Source organism: Phocoena phocoena, chromosome 14 (genome assembly GCF_963924675.1).
Source record: "Phocoena phocoena chromosome 14, mPhoPho1.1, whole genome shotgun sequence".
Taxonomy (NCBI): domain Eukaryota; kingdom Metazoa; phylum Chordata; class Mammalia; order Artiodactyla; family Phocoenidae; genus Phocoena; species Phocoena phocoena.
In genome coordinates this window covers 30,476,875-30,500,442 of record NC_089232.1, presented here as the reverse complement: position 1 = coordinate 30,500,442, position 23,568 = coordinate 30,476,875, and the positions used below count along the sequence as shown (strand labels likewise).

The window sequence follows — 23,568 nt, the reverse complement described above, 5'->3', positions numbered from 1 at the left end:
GACAATTGCAGATTCACTCTGCCTCCCCAGATTCTCTCTGCTCCAGCTACAGAAAACTTAATTCCTCTGCCTTTCTCTTTCTTGGGGAGACTGCAGCTTTCAGAACCTCCTCTAGAGGAGAGAAAGGGCCAGCCCGGGCATGAGAATTGACCCTAGAATGTGAGCGGGAGAGAGTCTTTCAGGTTTACCAGTTCCTGTTCTGTTAGCTCTAGACCACAGACTATGGAGGGCTGGGTGAGCAGTGGCTACTCCAGAAGGTCCCCAGCCCCAGGTTTCAAGCACCACAGGACTCCTTCCTGTGGCTCTGAGAAGGGGGCAGATTTCCTAACCACCTCTCCTCCCTACTGGAATGCCAGCTTCATGAAGGCTGGAATTTTTATGTTTGGTTCGCTGTTGAATCCCCAAAACCTAGAAGAGTGTTTGGTACATAGTGGAAGCACAATAAATAATCCTTGATTGAATGAATATGGATAAAAAGTAAAATTCTTCAAGTATATGTAATGGTTGTGATTTATTTTTATTTTTTATTTTTTGGCCAAGCCATGCGGCATGTGGGACCTTAGTTCCCCAACCTGTAATCGAACCCATGCCCCCTGCATTGGGAGTGTGGAGTCTTAACCACTGGACCACCAGGGACATCCCAATGGTTATGAATTTTTTAGACATTAAACAAAGTAACACTGAAATACCTAAATCAAAAGCTACTAGAGGGCAGCTTCACTGGTGCACAGTGGTTAAGAATCCGCCTGTCAATGCAGGGGATACAGGTTCGAGCCCTGGTCCGGGAAGATCCCACATGCCATGGAGCAACTAAGTCCATGTGCCACAACTACTGAGCCTGTGTGCGCGCCTAGAGCCAGTGCTCCGCGACAAGAGAAGTCACCACAACGAGAAGGAGCCCGCACACCACAGCGAAGGGTAGCCTCTGCTCGCCGCAACTAGAGAAAGCCCGTGCAGCAATGAAGACCCAACACAGCCATAAAATAAATTAATTAATTAATTTTTTTAAAAAGCTATTAGAAATCTGAGAATGTGGATAACCATAGATAAATGTTAAACATGGGAGAGTTAAAATCCTCTCAGAGAAATTTATAGGCTGAGTAGACAGAACATAAATGAGGATATAGACTATCTGAATAATGAAAATTACAAGTCTAGTCTAACAAATATGCCTATGGAACATTCATAAAAAGTGAAATACACTAGGTCACAAGGAAACTCTCAGTAAATTCTAAGAAAGTGGGACATATTATTTAATACTGGCTTCTACTTTTCTTTGCGTAAGCTAGGAAAACCCTAAAAGAAAGAAATGCATACAAATAAAACAATAAATCCATCTCTACATATATCTATATTGCTATAGCTGCAAAATACCAAGGAATCAACTATCAGGAAATCAAATCTAGCAATATATTAAAATAATACTATAACCAAATAGGTTTCTACTCAAAAACTGCAAAGATAATTGATCATTAGGAAATTACTAATGTAATTTATTATACTAACATATAAAAGGATAAGTTTTTTTAATGGTTTATTTATTTATTTGGGCCACACTGCACAGCACGTGGGATCTTAGTTCCCAGACCAGGGATCAGACCCGTGCCTCCTGCAGTGGAAGCATGGAGTCCTAACCACTGGACTGCCAGGGAATTCCCAAAAGGATAAGATTTTAATTAATATTTTGGTATATACTGAAAACCCATTTGACAAAATTCAGTATCCATCCTTAATTTAGATAACCTCTGGTTATTTGGAATTAAAGGAAATTTCCTTCACTTTATAAAAGGTAATTATCAGAAATCAACAACAAACAACTTAGTGTAAAACTGGAAATAGTCATATTAATGTCAGGAACAACACAAGCATGCCAGCCATCACCACTACTAGTTAACATTTTCCTGGAGGTCTTACCAATACAGTAACAAAAGAAAAAGAAATAAGATATAAATTCCAGAAAAGTACAATTGCAGTTACCATTACTTGCAAATAATGTTTTTTATCCAGAAACCCAATGCAGTTAACTAGAAAAAAAAAAGAACTAGAGTTCTTGCATATGTATTCAATAACATGTTTTATATATGATAAATATGCAAAATTAATAGCTTTCCTCAATACTATAATATCCTATTAGAGAATATAATGAGTTTTCTTTTGAAAGAGGTAGATTCAATGCCCACATTCATGTCTGTTTTCTCTGAAGATCTACTATAATGACAGTAAAGGAATAAAAATAAGAAACACCCACAATGACAAAGAGAATGGAAGAAAAATCAACAGCAGATAAGAAATTTCAACAAAACTTGGAAGCTGGTAGTGGGTGGATGAGTGGTAACTGAATCAGCAGAACTGAGAAAATGGAACTCAAACTGGCACTAGTGAGCAAAGTGAATAAAAATGAGCACAACCCTAGTAAGTTCACAACCCTGAAGTAGCAGTTACCTCTGAAGGCAGGGGTGCAGGGCAGACTAAAAATTGGAGAATCAGTTGAAAGTTTTATGAAAACCATTTAGAGCTTACACATCCCCTCCTCCACCTCCTGTAACTAGGCAATCCCCTGCACTGCAGAAGGGCAGTTTATATCCAGAGAGGTCTGCACAGCCAGACTGAAAGCAGGGGCACTCAGGGGCCACCTCTGTACCAAAGAGTGAGATGCCTAGACCCCTTTCCCCTCTGCGGAAATGCTGGCAGTTGAGCTTCTATTTCCCAAATGTTTGGGGAATTCCTTTCTGAAGAGCCCTCCACGGCCATTGGATTAACTGCAGCAGGGATGCTCCAGTGAAAAATCCAGCTAACCACCTTATGCCCTTTAGTGAAACCCACCAATAACCAAGCCCCGCCCACAAACGGATCTAAAAATTTTTGAAAAAGTTAAAGGGGGGGCTCACCCTTCTGGATAACAAAACGTATTATAAAGCTACAATAATTAAAGCAATGTGGTTCTCATAAAAGAAAATGAGAGCTCATGGGAACGTTGCAATCAAGAAACTTGTAAGTACTCATCAATAGACAATTGGCTTAAGAAGATGTGGTATACTGTGTATATGCTGTCTACAAGACACCCACTTCAGATCTAGGGTCACATACAGACTGAAAGTGAGGGGATGGAAAAAGATATTCCATGCAAATGGAAATCAAAAGAAAGCTGGAGTAGCAATCCTCATATCAGACAATATAGACTTTAAAATAAAGACTATTACAAGAGACAAAGAAGGACACTACATAATGATCAAGGGATCAATACAAGAAGAAGATATAACAATTGTAAATATTTATGCACCCAACAGAGGAGCACTTCAATACGTAAGGCAAATACTAACAGCCATAAAAGGGGAAATCGACAGTAACACAGTCATAGTAGGGGACTTTAACACCCCACTTTCACCAATGGACAGATCATCCAAAGTGAAAATAAATAAGGAAACACAAGCTTTGAAAGATACATTAGGGGCTTCCCTGGTGGCGCAGTGGTTGAGAGTCCGCCTGCCGATGCAGGGGACATGGGTTCGTGCCCCGGTCCGGGAAGATCCCGCATGCCACGGAGTGGCTGGGCCCGTGAGCCATGGCCGCTGAGCCTGCGCGTCCGGAGCCTGTGCTCCACAACGGGAGAGGCCACAACAGTGAGAGGCCCACGTACCACAAAAAAAAAAAAAAAGATACATTAGCAAGATGAACTTAATTGATATTTATAGGACATTCCATCCAAAAACAACAGAATACACTTTTGTCTCAAGTGCTCATGGAACACTCTCCAGGGTAGATCGTATCTTGGGTCACAAATCAAGCTTTGGTAAACTTAAGAAATTGAAATCATATCAAGTATCTTTTCTGAACACAACACTATGAGACTAGATATCGATTACAGGAAAAAATCTGTAAAAAATACAAACACATGGAGGCTAAACAATACGCTACTAAATAACCAAGAGATCACTAAAGAAATAAAAGAGGAAATCAAAAAATACCCAGAAACAAATGACAATGAAAACACGACGACCCAAAACCTATGGATCCAACAAAAGCAGTTCTAAGAGGGAAGTTTATAGCAATACAATCCTACCTCAAGAAACAAGAAACATCTCAAATAAAAAACCTAACCTTACACCTAAAGCAATTAGAGAAACAAGAACAACAACAAAAAAAAAAACCCGAAGTTAGCAGAAGGAAAGAAATCATAAAGATCAGATCAGAAATAAATGAAAAAGAAATGAAGGAAATGATAGCAAAGATCAATAAAACTAAAAGCTGGTTCTTTGAGAAGATAAACTAAATTGATAAACCATTAGGCAGACTCATCAAGAAAAAAAGGGAGAAGCCTCAAATCAACAGAATTAGAAATGAAAAAGGAGAAGTAACAACTGACACTGCAGAAACACAGAGGATCATGAGAGATTACTACAAGCAACTCTATGCCAATAAAATGGACAACCTGGAAGAAATGGACAAATTCTTAGAAAAGCACAAACTTCCAAGACTGAACCAGGAAGAAATAGAAAATACAAACAGACCAATCACAAGCACTGAAATTGAAACTGTGATTAGAAATCTTCCAACAAACAAAAGTCCAGGACCCGATGGCTTCACAAGCAAATTCTATCAAACATTTAGAGAAGAGCTAACACCTATTCTTCTCAAAGTCTTCCAAAATATAGCAGAGGGAGGAACACTCTCAAACTCATTATATGAGGCCACCATCATCCTGTTACCAAAACCAGACAAAGATGTCACAAAAAAAGAAAACTACAGGCCAAGATAACTGATGAACATAGATGCAAAAATCCTCAACAAAATACTAGCAAACAGAATTCAGCAGCACATTAGAAGGATCATACACCACGATCAAGGGGAGTTTATCCCAGGAATGCAAGGATTCTTCAATATACACAAATCAGTCAATGTGATACACCATATTAACAAATTGAAGGAGAAAAACCATATGATCATCTCAATAGGTGCAGAAAAAAGCTTTCAACAAAATTCGACACCCATTTATGATATAACCTCTCCAGAAAATAGGCACAGAGGGAACTTACCGCAACATAATAAAGGCCATATATGACAAACACACAGCCAACATCGTTCTCAATGGTGAAAAACTGAAACCATTTCCACTAAGATGAGGAATAAGACAAGGTTGTCCACTCTCACCACTCTTACTCAACATAGTTTTGGAAGTTTTAGCCACAACCATCAGAGAAGAAAAAGACATAAAAGGAATCCAAATCGGAAAAGAAGAAGTAAAGCTGTCACTGTTTGCAGATGACATGATACTATACATGGAGAATCCTAAAGATGCTACCAGAAAACTACCAGAGCTAATCAATGAATGCAGTAAAGTAGCAGGATACAAAATTAATGCACAGAAATCTCTTGCATTCCTATACACTAATGATGAAAAATCTGAAATAGAAATTAAGGAAAAACTCCCATTTACCATTGCAACAAAAAGAATAAAATATCTAGGAATAAACCTACCTAAGGAGACAAAAGACCTGCATGCAGAAAACTATAAGACCCCGATGAAAGAAATTAAAGATGATACAAACAGTTGGAGAGATATACCATGTTCTTGGATTGGAAGAATCAACATTGTAGAAATGACTATACTACCCAAAGCAATCTACAGATTCAATGCGATCCCCATCAAACTACCACTGGCATTTTTCACAGAACTAGAAGAAAAAATTTCACAATTTGTATGGAAACACAAAAGACCCCGAATAGCCAAAGCAATCTTGAGAAAGAAAAATGGAGCTGGAGTAATCAGGCTCCCAGACTTCAGACTATACTACAAAGCTACAGTAATCAAGACAGTATGGTACTGGCACAAAAACAGAAATATAGATCAATAGAACAGGATAGAAAGCCCAGAGATAAACCCATGTACATATGGTCACCTTATCTTTGATAAAGGGGTCAAGAATATACAGTGGAGAAAAGACAGCCTCTTCAATAAGTGGTGCTGGGAAAACTGGACAGCTACATGGAAAAGAATGAATTTAGAACACTCCCTAACACCATATACAAAAACAAACTCAAAATGGATTAAAGACCTAAATGTAAGGCCAGACACTATAAAACTCCTAGAGGAAAACATAGGCAGAACACTCTATGACATAAATCACAGCAAGATCCTTTTTGACCCACCTCCTAGGGAAATGGAAATAAAAACAAAAATAAACAAATGGGACCTAATGAAACTTAAAAGCTTTTGCACAGCAAAAGAAACCATAAACGAGACGAAAAGACAACCCTCAGAATGGGAGAAAATATTTGCAAATGAAGCAACGGACAAAGGATTAATCTCCAAAATATACAAGCAACTCATGCAGCTCAACATGAAAAAGACAAACAACCCAATCCAAAAATGGGCAGAAGACCTAAACTGACATTTCTCCAGAGAAGATATACAGATTGCCAACAAACACATGAAAGGATGCTCAACATCACTAATCACTAGAGAAATGCAAATCAAAACTACAATGAGATATCACCGCACACCAGTCAGAATGGTCACCATCAAAAAATCTACAAACAATAAATGCTGGAGGGGGTGTGGAGAAAAGGGAAGCCTCTTGCATTGTTGGTGGGAATGTAAATTGATACAGCCACTATGGAGAACAGTATGGAGGTTCCTTAAAAAACTAAAAATGAAGTACCATACAACCCAGCAATTCCATTCCTGGGCGTATACCCTGAGAAAACCATAATTCAAAAAGAGTCATGTACCACAATGTTCATTGCAGCTCTATTTACAATAGCCAGGACATGGAAGCAACCTAAGGGTCCATCGACAGATGAATGGATAAAGATGTGGCACATATATGCAATGGAATATTACTCAGCCATAAAAAGAAATGAAATTGCGTTATTTGTAGTGAGGTGGATGGACATAGAGACTGTCATACAGAGTGAAGTAAGTCAGAAAGAGAATAACAAATACCGTATGCTAACATATATATGGAATCTAAAAAAAAAAAAAAACAATGGTTCTGAAGAACCTACGGGCAGGACAGGAATAAAGATGCAGACGTAGAGAATGGACTTGAGGACACGGGGAGGGGGAAGGGTAAGCTGGGACAAAGTGAGAGAGTGGCATGGACATATATACACTACCAAATGTAAAATAGATAGCCAGTGGGAAGCAGCCGCATAACACAGGGAGATCAGCTCGGTGCTTTGTGACCACCTAGAGGGGTGGGATAAGGAGGGTGGGAGGGAGACGCAGGAGGGAGGGGTTACGGGGATATATGTATACGTAGAGCTGATTCACTTTGTTATACAGCAGCAACTAACACAACAATGTAAAGCAATTATACTCCAATAAAGATGTTTTTTAAAAAAGTGAAGAAACCATAAAAGAAAAAGCCAAAGGAAAAGCCAAGAGAAAAAAATGAATAAAAACGGATTAAAGTCCACTTCAGCCAAATATGTCATAAAAGAACAGGTTTCTAATTCTGGTCATGATGGAGTCACTGGACCAGCCCTTCTACTGTAAGCAACCTGAAAACTGGACAAAACACATGCAACTATTGTTTTCAGACATCGGATAACAGGTAGAGCAAAACCAGGATTTGACTGGATGAGCCCAAGACCCTCCCTGGATTTCTTCCTGGTGGATTTTTCCAGACCACAGTGCAGGGGAAAGGGTGCCACACAGGGCGCGGCAGTCTCACTAGGCTGAGGAGAGAAAGATGGGAGTTTGGGGAGACTGAGCATTCCAGAATTGGGGAGCAGAGTGGAAAGGAGAGTAATGAAGAGAAAGAGCTCCAGAACTTTGCATGGCATTCCCTGGGCAGGCCTACGATGGGATTCCAGTATTTGCTGCAAAATAAAATTGGTCTAGAAATTCTCATTCTAAGCTGAGCTGGCAGAAAGCTGAGTCCCTGGAAGGGTGAATGGGGACAGGAAGAGTCAGAGAAATGGCTCTGAGGGTTAAAAGTCCGAAGACAAGATAAAGCCAGCAACCCGAGAGAAATGAGTTCTTGGAGTTATTTAAAGGGCTGGAAAAATCCAGCTCCAGCCCCATCTTCTACAAAGAAAGTACAGAGAACACCTGGGGTGTCTATGACTTTCTGGGAATTTGTACCCCTACCAAGTCCCTGTAGTTTGTGTTAAACCTCTGCTGTTTTCAACAAACCAACTGGAAGTTCCTAGCTATAAAGCCCTTAAACAAGATATGCCTATTTCAAGACAGAAGGTACCCCAAGGGAAGGAGAACCAAGGCAAGGAGCAGCAAGCCTGGCAGCTGTCACAGAGACAAGTCCAAACTTTCGTTCATCCGAGTATTTATTGAGGACCTGCTGTCTGACAGGCCTGTGCCGGTTGCCAAGGGAGATACAGAGGCAAAACAAGGCTCTTGCCTTGAGGAGATATTTCTTGTGCTGGGTCACATGAGGTAAACATGTTGGAAAGATTTTTTTCAAAAGGACAGGGCAGGAGAAACAAAGGCCAAATGGAAGGCCCCAGAGAGCCAGCTGAGTTCAGAGGCTCCCAAGGCATCCTGGAGAAGGGGCTCAGCTCCACCTGCCTTCAGGCTACATCTGGCCCACGGGCTTCTCGCAGACCCACTGGTAGAGGGCGGTACAGTACATGTCATTCCACTTCCTCCTCATGTGAACACAGTCTTCCGTTTGCCCATTCTCGTGTCGCCAGTTGTCCGGCTGACTCTTGTCCCAAAACCTGGAAACAAGAGGGCTGTATTCTGCTAGATGAAAGAAGTGTCCCTTTGCCCTGCTGTGGCATAAGGAGCTGAAGTGACACAGGTCCCTAATACCCTGGTAGCCCCAGGATGGGGCCAGTGGTGCCCTCAGGATGGCTCTGCTGAGGTTGTCCTTAGTTACTGAGAATGGAGGGATGGGAAGGGTGTCTAAAGATGCAAGTCCCCACCCCAGAATTCATATTCAGATACCTTCAGATGGGGGCAAAGCTCCTTGGGACCAGGCCTAAGTAGTAGGGTATAGGATAGGCAAAAACAAACAAAACAGAAAGACCCACTCATATTCTGCCTGCCAGCCCCAGGACCTGTCCTGTTCTGACGCCCCCGTTTAGGAGTCCAGGCAAGGATCACAGCTATGCTGGTGTACACACACATCATACACACACCACACACATGATACACACACACACACACATCACCCACACAATCAATATATACACACACTTCATACACACATCACACACACACATAGTACACATATATCACCCAGAACACTAACACTTCATGGGCAGGGATACACACACAGGACAGAGTCTCTAGCCAGACCTGCCCAAGACAGTGCCTGGGACAGCACCAGACAGTGGCTGGACTCACGCACTGCTCCTGGCACTATTGAATGGTGTGCCATCCGCCCAGCGCCAGAAGCCCTGCAAATCGCTGTCAGTGAGGCCAATCCAGTGGTAAGAGGCACTTGTGAACTGTATCAGAAATGCCTGTGGAGGAAAAGCAGGGTCGTGTGACCTTGTGTGAGGAGCTTGTTCACCAGGCTGCATGGAAGAGGGATCCAAGCCACGCCCTCCCTAGTCCCAGGGACATGAAGCCCACTTTCCAGGAGCTGGGCCTCCTCCCTATGCGTTCCATGGTTTTCCAGATCTAGGCCAGCAGCCAGGTCACCTCAGGGAAGTCCAGCTCTCCCATGTTGACCTGGTGAGGAGTGTGGCCTTACTGGGACAAAGACAGATCTGGTCACAGTTTTTTTAAGATGTGTTTTACAAAATAGCATGTCCTTTGACGGACAGACAAGAACAGTCTCAGGAGAATCACAAGGGTTGGACAGATCTGTAAGTTAAATTTGACCAAACATACAGTGGGCCCTTGTCAATAACCCTAGTAACTTCTGATAAGAACCTTCGGCATATGGGCCACTCTGGGCCTCTATTGCCTTTGGTGGTCCTCAAACTCATATGTGTGTCTTGTCTTCCCAAGAAGCCTGCATCTTCTGCTCGTGGGCCTTCCATAGCCATCAGATGAACTGACATTAAAATCAAGATTGACAACTAGAGAGGAAGACTGAGAGGAAAATGAGGGAATGGGGAGGGAAGGTTGCACCCGACACATTAAGGGCAGTCACTTGGTGCCATCTCCCTCTGCCCTTCCTCTCTGCTGACTCCTCTGGGTGTCTCCCTCGTTCACTGAGGACATTGGGGTTTGCTGTCAGTGCTTGTACGTCCAGAGCAAGATGCTCATCACAATTCAATGAATATTTGCTCCCTGACTGACAGAGGAGGCATGAAGATCTCTGCCATGCCCACTCCAAGAGGGGGAAGGCCAAAGCGCCAAAGTCCCTGATACCACATCAACCCCAGCAGCACCACCCCAAGCCCACAGCTCTGACCTGCTCCTCCTCAGAGGTCACCGAGGCCAGGTGGGCTCCCCGGGACACACAGAACTGCTCAGCCTCCTGCCAAGTCTTCTTGGAAAGAGAAAAGTAATACAAGCTCCCGCTGTAGGACTTCCAGCCTTGCAGGATCAGCTGGAGGAGTTGATCTGGAGCAAAGGTGGGGGAGGAGAGAGAACCAGGAGTTGGCTGTGGATCCTGATCTGTCCAGGGACTGACCACTGAGGGTCACAAGCCCATGCAATTCTTGATGCCCAGTGCTACAGGGGCACGGTCTGGGAGGGTTCACCCCCAGCCCACTGCCCAGTAGCAGCTCAGGACATCTGGCTCCATCACTCCGGGGATATTCAGACAGCTCTGCCACCCAGCAATGCTCTTTCGAGGCTCCTGCTTCCCAGCTATACCACCCTCTTTCCCAACTCATTGCTATCACCTGACAGTTCTCTGCACCTCGATTCCTGCCATTTCCCTGGGAGAGTTCACAGCCAACCTGTAGCTTCCCTCATTTCCTTGACTCCACCTCCATCCACTTCAGCTGCCCACACCCAGGACCACGCTTGGGACCTTTTCATCCCCTGGTCTGCCTGACCTCACAATTCCAGACTCGAATAGCTCATCCCGTGAGCACACGCCCTGATTCGTTCAGCTGTTCCATCTCTCCTGTCCTGACACTCTCTCTTCTTTAACATCCTCCTCATCACAGCTGCTTGAAATGGTGCCAAAATAGACTCACTTATTCATTCATCTATTCTGTTCAACATTCCTCAACTTCCATGAATCAGGGACTGTTACAGAGAAATCAATAAGGCATGATGCATGCCCTCAGGGAAATCACTGTCTAGTAAATGAGACAGATGCTCAAAACGGTGTTGAAGATGCATTCATTGAAAACCATTGCATGTTAGAGGCACAAAAGAGGGTGTGGTCTATTTCACCTGGGCTGGGAGCGGGGCTCAGGAAGGACACCCCAGGTGAGAGGTCACTTGAGCTGAGTCTTAAAAGACTGAGGAAGAGTGTTCCAGATAGGCAGTGCCAAGGAGAGCATTCCAGGCAGGGGACAGAGTAGTTGCAAAAGCACGAAGGTGTGAAACAGCATGGCATAGCCTGATCTGTTCGAGTACCGGAACGGTCAGTGCACAAGGGATGGGAAATGAACACGGACAGGTTCACCAGTGCAAAATCGCACATCCCATGTAAAGGAGTTTGGAAGATTTTTCCTGTGAGCAGTGGGAAGCCCTGAAGGGTTTTCAAGAAGGATCATGGTATGCTTAGATTTGCACTGTAAAAATGTCAGCCTGGTAACGTGTGGATGCTCAACAGGGAGAAGGCAATCTTAATCGGACCAGAGACACCGATTACAACACAACTGCAATGTCTGAATAATAAATGGTGAGTGTGTAAACCAGGGGTTTTCAAAGTGTGGTCCCAGGACCGGCAGCATCAGCACCTGGGAACTTGGTAGAAATGCTGATTCTCAGACTCACCCCAGACCAGCTGAATCCAAAATTGTTTTTTGACAATCTGCGTTTTAACAAACTCTCCTGGTGATTCTGATACACTCCAAAGTCTGAGAAACAGCAGTCTAAACCAAGGACTAGGTAAGCTACAGCCTACCAGCAGCTTCTTTTTATAAATAAAGTTTTATTGGAACACAGCCATGCCCTTTAGTTTACAGACTGTCTTTGGCTGCTTTATCATTACAACAGCAGAGATGTTGCAACAGAGACTGTTCAGCCAAAAGCCCAAAATATCGACTGTGTGGCCCTTTAAGAAAAAGTCAAACTAATGGTTCTCAGCCCCCGACTGCCCATTAGAACCACCTAGGGAGCTTTTTAAAAAACTCTGATGCCCAGGCTGCATCCCAGAACCACCCCTCTCCCCAACGAAAAGTCAGAGTTCTGGAGGTTCGTTCCAGGCATCATTTTTGAAAAGCTCATTGGGTGATTCCAGTGTGTCCCCAAGGTGGAGAAGCATTGGTCCGTACCAAAGCAGTAGCAAGATATAGGAGGGAGTTAAGAGGACAGCATAAGAGAGTCATTAAGAAGAGAAGACTTCCAGGCTTCTGACAGAGGGCAGCAGAGCAAAACAGTAGAGTTGGTCCTCAGTGTTGTCTGTCAAGCCCCTCATTTGTCAGCCCCATCTTTTCAGCAGATGCTCCAAATGGCCCCCTCCCTCAAAACTCCCTCCCTCTTCTCTCACCAGGGATCTCCTGCTCTGCAGAGACACCACTAAGTATCAAGCTCCCTCAGTGTCGTGTACCCACATCTGCAAACCTGGGTGAACATCTACTTCCACACCTCCTCCCCTCCCAGCCTCAGAGATTCAAGTACTATCCCAACCCTTCAAGGCCAATCACTCAGCTGTGCATTTCATTCTCTCCTCTCTCTCTCTTTCTGTCTCCCCCAATCCACCACTGTCTCCCCAATCCCACCCCACCCCACCCCCCGGGTCTCTCTCTCCTTCAATCTCCTGCCTCTTCGCTGGTGCCTTTTTCTGACCCGCAGATCAAGCCTATCCTAATTTAGAAAAACCCTCTCAAGGAAGTTCACCAAAATATTAGCAGTGGGTTCTTATTGTAAAAATAGACATTTTTACAGAAATACAAGTTGTCATAGTCTCACCTTTCTATTTTTCAATATTTGCCACATTGTCTATAATTAATATGTAAGTTTTGTGATATTAGTATGAAAGATACAGGTTGTTTTTTAATCCCCCCTTCTACCCTTCCATCCCCTTCACCTTGGCCTCATCTCTCTCCTCTTCTCAGCTAAGACCCCTGAATGACTTGGGCACCTGATCTCTCATTCACGCCCCACTGACCATGGTCTGGCCTCCAGGCCACATACAACTCTCCACTGAAACTTTATTCCAATGACTTACTAATTGACTGAAGTTTGCGGTTGCTTATTGATTTTTTTACCTGGCCTCTCTTAGATATTTGCCAGAACTAGCCACTCCCTTCTTGAAATGCTCTCCTTCCTTGGCTTCCCCAACTGCACATCTCCTAGTTCTCCTCCTGCCTCTGAGACTGCCTTCTCCACTCTCCTTCAAAAACACCTCTTTCCCTTCTTGCCACCTAAAGGTTGACTTCCTGTTTCCACCCTCAGCCTCCTCCTCACAAAACGTTTTATCTCATGCAAACTCCCCACTCCCACTGCCACAACCAGAACCAGCATACCCAGGGCTCCTGCATCTCTGTGCACAGCAGGGCCCCTCTCCTACACTCCAGACAGACTGCAGATGATGGCCACTTGAATACCCCCAAAGCATCTCAGACTCAGCATGTCCAAATCTTGCTGCTTGTCTTCCTCTTTTATTCCCTGTCTCAGCCTGGAGACCCATCTAGCCAGCCCCCTTGAAGCCCTTCGATAGATCCTCATTTCCTGAAGGACAAAACCCCAGCTCAGGGACTTCCCTGGTGGTCCAGTGGCTAAGACTCTGTACTCCCAATGCAGAGGGGCTGGGTTCAATCCCTGGTCAGGGAACTAGATCCCACATGCCGCAACGAAGAGTTCACATGCTGCAACTAAAGAGCCCACGTGCCACAACTAAGATCCAATGAAGCCAAATAAGTAAACATTTTTTGAAAAATTTAAAAGTACATTTAAAAAAAGAGAAATCAGAGGCCTTCCGCATCTAGCTGGTGTCTCTCCAGGTCTGCCTCCCTTCTTCACATAGTGTTTTTCCAGCCACAGTCATCAACCCACTAATGGGTTGTACTGAGGTTGTAGGGTTTTTTGGAGAATAGATTATAAAATAATATTTTATAATAATAATGAATAATATTATAAAATATTAAAGTAGATTATAATCTATTATAAATAATATTATAATAATAGATTATAAAATATTACCATTCATGTGGTAAAAGTTTTGCTTTCTGAAATATGTGTGTGTGTGACACATAATTATACTGGGTCACAATATAAGATGGATTTCATGCTGTAGTTACATTCAAAACAGTTTGAAAGCCACCACTCTGGCCCCTGGCTACTGTCTTTTCAGCCTGTGCCTCACCAACCACCCACTTGGCCACAGTCCAGTCAGACAGAACTGCCTGAAGTTTCTGGAACCTCATGGTTCACATCTCCATGCCTGTGACCTGCTGTTCCCTTATCCTGTCTGCTCGGCGAGCACCTACTGGTCCTTCAGGACTCAGTTCAAGGGCCAAATTACCATCGAAGCATCTTTTGATCCTTTCTGCCCCAGAAGATTTCCTCCCCCCTTGGAAGATCCTTGTCTACACCAGAGGACATCAGCCCGGTGAAGATCCCTTCTTTTCCTTCTTTTTTGCTCCTCCCCAACCCCAGTTTTTAGACCTGCTCCCAACATAGCACCTCTTACGCCTTTTGTGCAAGGCTGCTCTACCCGCCTGCAAGCTTCAAGGGTAGGCATCACATCTTGTTCATCTTTATGCTCCTGACACATCCTAGGGTCTCAAAACATTTTTGTCAGATGAATGCAAGAATGCTGGGTACTTAGTTAAATGCTTTGTATGTGTTAATTCATTTGATCCTCACTGTGAAGCAGATATTAGTGTCTCCACTTTGCAGGTGAGAAAAGTGAAGCCCAGAGAAGGTGAACAGCTTGAGGAAAATCACAGCATCTGGGCTAGCAGGAAGTCGGAAATAAGGCTGTCTGGCCCTGCTAGCACACTCTGTCCCTGTTACACACCTCCACCAGATCTCATTTGTTTCCCAGATGTTTGTTTTGTCACTCTGGTCAGATGATAAGCAGGGATTATGCCGCCTTTGGTGGGGTCCAGACCCCCTCCAGCACCCACACTTCTTCCCAGGGGGGTACATGTAGAAGTAATCAAAAGGCTGAAGGGACAGGAGACTCTACCCTCCCCAGCACCCCCTCCAACTTACTTTGGGTCCTCTGGAGCTGTTCCTGCGAAGCAGACGCTGCGCGGAGGGTCTCCAGGCTACCCTGCTCCTCCTGGATTTTCGCAGTCATTGCTTTGGTGTTCTCCAAATCCTCTTTCAACCTGTGGACCTCAGCTCTGGCCTCCTGCAGATTTCTCTCTAACATCCGGGTCTTGGAATTTAAGGCCGCAGCATCCTTCATTCCTTGTTTTAAGGTCTGTATCTCTTGGCTGGCGTTTCTCAAAAGACCATCTAACACCTGAATCTTGGATCTTAAGGCAATGGTGCTTTCTAGCTCTGTTTTTAATACTCGCATCTGAGCGTCTGTCTGTTCCAGGCGACCATTTACTGTTTGGGTCTGGGCAGTGACAGTTTCCAAATCTCTTTTTAACAGGCGAGTCTCATCGCCAGCCCTTTCCAAATGACCTCTTAATACCTGAATCTCAGCACTGGTGTTGCCTAAACTGCCTTTTATAAAGGTCTGGGTCTGGGAGTTTAAAGCATTTGTATCTTGCAGACTTCTCTTTAGCTTCTGCATCTCAGCAGCAGCACCTTCCAAACTACTTCTTAAAACTTTCTGCTGGGCCCTTAAATCATTGACACTATCCAGATTGCCTCTCAAAACATGGATCTGGGCATTAACATTCTTTAAACTACTGTTTGCCAATCGGACCTGAGCATCTGCCGTTTCTAACCCTGCCTTCAACACCTGGATCTCCGTGTTGGCATTTTCTAAGCCTCTGTTTAACATATGGAGCTCAGTGCTAGTGTTTTCTAAACCGCTTTTTAAGAAACTCTGGATCTGGGAATGTGAAGCTTGTGTGTCTTCCAGATCTCCCTTTAGCTTCTGCATCTCAGAAGTGGTCCCCTCCAAGGAACTTCTTAACATCTGGGTCTGGAAACTCAAGGTGCTGGCATCCTTTAAGATGCCTTTTACCATCTGGAGGTCAACACTGGCATTTTCCAGATGACCACCGAGCATCTGGATCTGAGAACTGACATTGTCCACCCTGTACGTCAACATCTGGATCTCCGCACTCCAGGTGCTGGAAATCTCCACGTGCCCTTTAAACATCTGGATAGCCTCTTGCAGCTCTGCCTCCCTGCCAAAGTGGTAGGGATCTGGAGGGAGGAAATGGAGAAGGCAGCTAAGAGGCCCATTACATAGGGAAGCCATTCATTACATGGGCCAACCAGAGTGTTCTTAAGATTTCCAAGGGAAATGTCTATGGCACAGCCCTGAGTTCTCCTCAAGCAGCCTGTAACCACCCAGACCCTGGGAATGGCCACCTGAGAATGTAAACCCAAAAATGAAATAAAGGCCTACTTAACTATCCCATGTGAACTGGGGAGCAGAAGGATTGAAATACTTGCCTACTGGATTATTTTGCCATTGTAATTGAACTTGAAAATAACTGATTATATCATTGACAGCTGTTGATGTTTAATTCCACTGAAATTTCACCACTAGATGGGTCATTACGGTAAAGAAAATAGGTAAGAATAAAGCCCATATTTAGTCCTACACTGTATTTGTACACTAAGCGTGAAGCCTCTTGATACACAATTTTTACTACCTAAAAAACATGTAGGCCAGGGCTTCCCTGGTGGCGCAGTGGTTGAGAGTCCGCCTGCCGATGCAGGGGACGTGGGTTCGTGCCCCAGTCCGGGAGGATCCCAAGTGCCGCGGAGCGGCTGGGCCCGTGAGCCTTGGCCGCTGGGCCTGCGCGTCCGGAGCCTGTGCTCCGCAACAGGAGAGGCCACAACAGTGAGAGGCCCGCATACCGCAAAAAAAAAAAACATGTAGGCCACAAACATAGAAATTTTAGAAAGTTTCTGATCACAAATCCATGGGGTGAAAAAAACAGAAACAAAATAAAATAGGTACCCGTGGAGGAAGCATTCTGCTCAATGCACAAGGCTATGGTGGAAGTCCTCCAGGTGACACTGAACCCTGAGCTGCAACAGCCTTTTAAAGGGCTGGCACCCCCAATGTTATGTAGGGCAAGGATCCCTATAGAACCATTTCAGGATGTGGGAGACCTGAGTGAAAGGCTTTGGTCATTGGGGTCATTCAAGGAAACTCTGTAGCCCCTTCCATCTGCATGGCTTTTCCCACCAAGCCCACCTGCAGCTGTCTCTGGTTCTTCTAGCACCCTCTGTGAACCTCATGAGCTAGGACGTAAGTTCAGACATTCGTGGTGTGAGGCTCCCACTCCAACCTCCTTTCAGGAATAGGGAGAAGAACCCAAGTAGGCAAGGACCCTTTCTGGAGGATTCCTACCCTATTTCTAAAGCCCTGCCTAGGTAAGTGTGTGAGGCCTCAGCCACTGTGCTGAGGTAAGACCAGGAGGGCCTTAGATCAATGGAACAGAATAGAGAATCCACACATGTATGGACAATTGATTTCCAACAAAGATACAAAGGAGAAAGGATAATTGTTTCTACAGTTATATACCCATATGCAAAAAGAAAAAATGAACTTCAAACCAAACCTTGCATCATTATTCAAAAAATTAACTCAAAATTAATCATAGACCTAAACGTAAAACCCAAAAACGATAAAATTTCCAGAAGGAAACATAGGAGAATGTCTTTGTGACCTTGGTATAGGCAGATTTCTTAGATACAGACCAAAAGGACAATTCATAAAAGAAATAAAAAGTGGATAAATTGGACTTTAGCAAAATTTAAATCTTGTTAAGAGAATAAAAAGACAAGCCACAGACTAAAAGAAAATATTCGCAAATCACGTGACTGATAAAGGTCAAAAAAAGAGTATGTACTATCAATCCTTTTATATAAAACTCTAGAAAAAGCCGAGTAATCTATATTACAGCAAGCATGTCAGTGGTTGCCTGGGAACGAAAGGAGGAGAAGAGAGGGAGGATGACAGAGGATACAAGTGACCTTTGCGAGGAGGACGTTGAATATGTTCATTATCTTGATGGTGATGATGTTTCACGTGTTTATACATATGTCAAAACTTAGTTTGTAGGCTTTAAATATGTATACTGTATTATGTGCCAATTATACCTCAAAAAATCCATTAAAAAAAAAAGCAAGATAATGCCTTTCTGTGAGGAGCGTGGCCCTGAGGGTATCAGGGAAGAAGCGTGTCCGAAGGGTCTGGGCATCCAAGGTTCCAGCTCCCTCCCACCCACCCCCTACTGTGGCTACTTACAGTCGTGTGCCTTGAGGAACTGCCCAGTACTGTTGTCTTCCGGAAACTCTTGGAGGGAGGCATATGTCTCCAGTGCAGGTCTTCGGTGCTGTAGAGCTGAGATACCCCATTCCCAGGTCGGCATAATCCCTCAGCACTGAGCCTGGAGGAACAGGCTGCCCTACCTCCACTCAGGGTTCCAGAGGGGATGCGGGAAGATGGCACCAACAACCCCTCAGAGCTCCCCTCATGGGCCTCATCTCTTGGGAGGCTCCCCTTGGACAGGCCTTGGTCAGGTCCCAGGAAAGCTCTGGTTTGGGCCTGGGACTAGAGGTGGAGTGACCCTCCTGGGAGTAGAGGGCGTACATCTGGGGCTCTTTGGGACCTTGATGCAGGAAGGAGAGACAGTCAGCCAAGTTCGGGTCACCTAGGAGCTTACCCACAACGCAGAGAGCCACAAGAGAGGAGACCACGGTCGCAGCCACAAAGGCCAGGATGGCCTGCAAACGCCTCGGCATCTTGGGGGCTGCAGGAGCCACTGCCCCGGGGTCCAGCCCTGCAGGGGAGAAGCCAGGGTCCAGGAGGAGACTGTGCTGTGCGGGCAGACAGGCTCCGCTTCTTGGGCTCCCTCTCCTGGCTGCCCGCTGGGGCTGAGAACACTTGCTACACTTACCGTGGGGAAGGGCAATGAGTGCTAGCAGACGTGCACCAGGGCTCATGGAGGCTGTGGTAGCAACATAAAGGCTAAGAGAAGACCACAGCCTGGAGCCTGGAAGGCGTGCACAGGGCACAGAACCTGGCGCAACCAAGGTGTCGTTTGAATGAAAGCAGAAGGAAGGGAGGGCAGGAGACCCAGCAGGAACTCTGACCTCAGCGCCCCAGGGCCAGCCTTGCTCCATCGATCCTGACCGGAGTGAGACGCAGAGCCCTTGGGGGCTGACATGGGTCAGTCCTGGAGCCTCCCTGGCTGGGTCAGAAAGTCCCCCATGGGTGTCCTAAAAAGGGCTATGCCTGGGAGTCTGGGGGCTGAGTGTACAGGGAAACCCACTAGAAGGGGGAGAGACGACAACCCGGAGTCCCGAAGGCCTCATGGGACCAGCCCAGTGTGCAGAGATGGGATCCAAAACCAGTCCCCCTAAATTCAAAGTTCACTCTCTTTCTCTTGCCAGGTTGCCATCCCCAAGGAAAAGGGTCCGGGGAGAGTTCACATGGAGACTGGGTGTGGGTCGCAGGCTCTCTGTCCTCACCTGCCGCACCTTCTGCCCTGCCTGCTAATTCTGGAAGCTGAGCCAGCACTGAGCCTGCCAGACAGGGGCTGAGGAAACTGACGGAGGGCTGGGGCCCAGCAGGCCGGTCCCTGGTGAGGACGGGCTGGGGCCCCAGTTTTCTCACCTCGGGAGCACAGGGAGACACTCTGGTTGCCTGTGCAGAAGCGGACCTCGTCACCCCTCATCTCTGCTTCCTTCATCCTCCAGTACTACTCCCTGCCCCAGGCTCCTAAAGGTCACGCTGCGGGCCAGCAGTGGTGGGAAGTGAAGCTGCGATACCCGGATTTATATGCTCCTGAGTCATTCCTAACCAGCGCTGCCTGTCTCCCTCCGCTGCTGACTTTGCAGAAGCACCCCATCTGGGCTCTTCCCCTCAAGTCTCCCAGGCGCCAGTCTGCACCCCCATTCTCCCGCTCCCTCAGCACCAGCCTCTGCTCTCCCCCTCAGGCCCATCCTCCCCCTCTCCGTGCTCCAGTGTAGCCCCAAACACTAACCTCTGCTCCAATGTCACAGACACTTTTCACCGGCCACTTAGGAGGGGGTCAGGGGTTCCTTCTCAGCTTTGCAGAAAAAACATCCTTGTGACCCATGGCTGACTTAATCCCAGCCCCAGACGCTCTTAAATAACAGGAGATCAGGTAAGGGAGGAAGCTGGGTCAGTGTAAGCAGGTGTTTGCAGGTCAAAGGAAGGGCTGAGGTGACTCTCTGCCCACTCGGGACCTCACACCTGGCATGACAAGAAAGGGATTCTAGTGGAATAAAAAACATATTTCGTCTCAATCCCGGTCCCTAGAACAGAGCTCCTAAAATGCTTGGAATTTTCTGAGCGACAGGAGTGTCTTTTGTTTTTCAAAACAAACACTTTTCAACAACACTTGAGTTTATGGTAACAAGGGGACTGAGAATACACCCCTAGATAGCGTCTAGATGGGAGATAGTCTCAGAAAGACTAAACTCTCACCTCTCTTATTGGGTTATAAAAGCTCATAAACACCAAGAGAGATTCAAGGAGTTTTCAAGAAGTTTCCTGGCTGGTGAACACGCCTACATACTAGAAGGGCGTTGCACCCCACCTCCATGGGGACAGAGGCTCCCATGCTGCCAGGCCCCTTCTGTACCTTTGTACCTCTGCATGGGGCTCTTCATTTGTATCGTTCATCATAAACTTTAATAGTAATTACAGGGCTTCCCTGGTGACGCAGTGGTTGAGAGTCTGCCTGCCAATGCAGGGGACACGGGTTCGTGCCCCGGTCCGGGAAGATCCCACATGCCGTGGAGCGGCTGGGCCCGTGAGCCATGGCCGCTGAGCCTGCGTGTCCAGAGCCTGTGCTCCGCAACGGGAGGGGCCACAGCAGTGAGAGGCCCGCGTACCGCAAAAAAAAAAAAAAAAAAAAGTAATTACAGTGTTTTCCTGAGTTCTGTGAGTCATTCTAGTGAATGATCGACCTGAGAGGGGTCATGGGGTTCCCCAGATTTGCCGTCATCTGGGCAGAAGTGTGGTTGCCTGGAGAGCCTGCTTGCACCTGGCATCTGAAGTTGGGGCGGTCTTGTGGGACTGAGCCCCTCACCTGTGGGGTCTGTGCTAACTCCAGGGGTGAGTGTCAGAATTGAATTGAATCGTAGGACACTCAGCTGATGTCAGAGAACACCACACATCTAGTGTCAGAAGTGATGTCAGAAAACATCAAAGAGGACCTAACGTAATCCAAGATCTCACCCCAAGCTGACTGCATCCGTGCTCCCCTCAGCTGATCAGGTTCAGGACTAACTCAGAAGAAACCGCGGGGTAAGCCAACGTGCTGCTTTACAATGAGACCTGTAACTCCCAGGAGGAACAAACACTGCGTCAGGGGGCTCCTGCTGCTTCTGGACCAAGACCTAGGAGTGAGCCATCCCAGTGGAGCTGTGCAGCCCCAAGTCCCCACCCCCATGGGGGTGACCAGCCGGACAGAATCAGTAGCCCCAATGGCTGGTCAAGGCAGCCCTCCTGACGTCAGTTCTGAGGATGACGGCAGATTCTCGCTCGTCGGTTCCCCATCAGTCCAGAGTTACAATCTTATCGAAATGGATCACATTTTTTTAATCTCATGAAAATCTAATTATGTCTTTGTCCCCTATCTCACCAGCGGCCCATTTACGAGATGTCAGTTTCCTTGCAAGTGGCTTATTCCATCCAAATTGTGTTGATTTCTCCCGTTTTCACCTTCAGTCCCTGCATCTTATTCCCATAGTGTTTTTCCAAATGCTGGAGTCAGCCTCCCATAGGGCCCCGAGCACCACCTGAGAAGCCCACCGTCCGGCTTCCGTGGTGGAGAAGCCACACTGAACGTGCCTCCTCCTGCGGCCAGGCCAGGAGAGCAGCTTAGGTCCAGCAGGAGCCTGTGCCATGGACGGCCACTGTCAACGCAGCCACAGCCAGCCGGGAGCACAGCTCGTCGGCAGGGCGAGGAGGGGCGTGCCTGCCTACACCCAGCTCGTGATGCCATGGCAGTGTGTGTGTGTGGGTGTGTGTATGTGTATATGTGTGCATGATATGTATGTGTATGTGTTTATATGTGTGTGTGTGTATATATGTGTGGTGTGTGTATATGTGTAGGTTTATGTGTGATGTGTGGTGTGCATATATGTGTGTATGTTTATGTGTGGTGTGGTGTGTGTGTGTGTGATATGTGTATGTGTTTATATGTGTATATATGTGTGTATATATGCGTGGTATGTGTATATGTGCATGTTTGTGTGTGTGTGTGTGTGTGTGTGTGGAGAATACAGAGTCACCATCCACAAGCCTGCTACCTCCTGCCAGTTGAAAGCTGAGCAGAGAGGACAGGACACAGGAAAATGTGAAGTCCATAATAGTACTGCCTGAGACCCCAGGAGTGTCCAAGTGGGAGGGGAGATGCCAGAGGTACCCCCCAAGAGGCTTGTAAGAGGCCCAGGGGAGCAGCAGAAAAGAAGGGGCCTGCCTTGGTTTCTGTTTCCCCACATTCAGGAAGGGCCCACGTCAGCCCTCTCAGGAGCTGTTTCCTCCTGGGCCTGAGAAGCTGAGAGAACCTCAAAAGCAGAACTTTGGAGAACCCTTGCTCAGCTAGAAGGGCGAGGTCTGGGCCAGGAAGGGGCACCGTCCTCCAAGCTTGATCAGCAGGACTCCTCCTCTCGCCCCCTTCCCTGTGCCCAATTCCCTCCCCACTCCAGGCTCCCAGCTCTTATTTCTCCCACAAGAACGTAATCTGCCAGCAGGAAAGAAGCACCAGGAGGTTTCTAATCCTTGCCGAGAGGTTTCTCTGTTCTCTGGCCAGAAAAAAATCAAATGGACATCTTATACATTAACACTTAGAACCACTCATTGGTCAGGACCTCTCACAGGTTGGTTGTCCCTGTGTCTGCTGAATGGTACAGGGCCGTCCTCCTAGAGATGCAGACCCTTAGCTTCAGACACCCCAGAAGTTTTTGATCAGCCATATCAACCCCTGACAACACAGGGTGAACAGCTGGGAGTGGCTGATCCCGCAGTTTTGATGGAAGGAAGAGAACCACGGCTGCAAGCAGGGCCCTGGGCAGCTGTGAACTAACAGTCTCCCTCCTTCAGGCATCTCTCCTGGGATCAGTCTTGAGAACCATCCTGCCCTCGTGCTCAGTCTTCTGGCAGGGGTGAGGCTGAGCCCGTACCCAATTCCCAGGATTAAGCCTATGGCTCAATCAAAATAACCCATGTCCCTGACCTCCATTACTGCTTCAGGGCTGAGCATGTGACCCAATGCTGGGCTTTTGTTGTTCTTTCCTCCGAAGTTACAGAGCTGTGAGGTTCTAAGCTTGGAGCTACCCAGATCACCGTTGGGGAGAGTCCGCCTGGCATCAGCGCCAAAGCAGAGGCAGCCAAGGGCAGGGCTGGAGACAGATAGCTTTGTGGCATGATGTGAGAAAGAGAAAAAAAG

The 23,568-nt window shown here is 46.4% G+C and overlaps 1 protein-coding gene across 1 annotated transcript; it reads right to left on the bottom strand.

Annotated features, from left to right (window-relative positions):
- Positions 1 to 8,537: 8,537 nt before the first annotated feature.
- CLEC4F (C-type lectin domain family 4 member F) lies at positions 8,538 to 19,821 on the bottom strand. The gene is given in 8 exon segments (XM_065890814.1): positions 8,538 to 8,669; positions 8,890 to 8,922; positions 8,924 to 8,945; positions 9,314 to 9,432; positions 10,335 to 10,486; positions 15,209 to 16,327; positions 18,808 to 18,924; positions 19,761 to 19,821. Coding segments are annotated over 8 exon segments (1,755 nt in total).
- Positions 19,822 to 23,568: the final 3,747 nt, after the last annotated feature.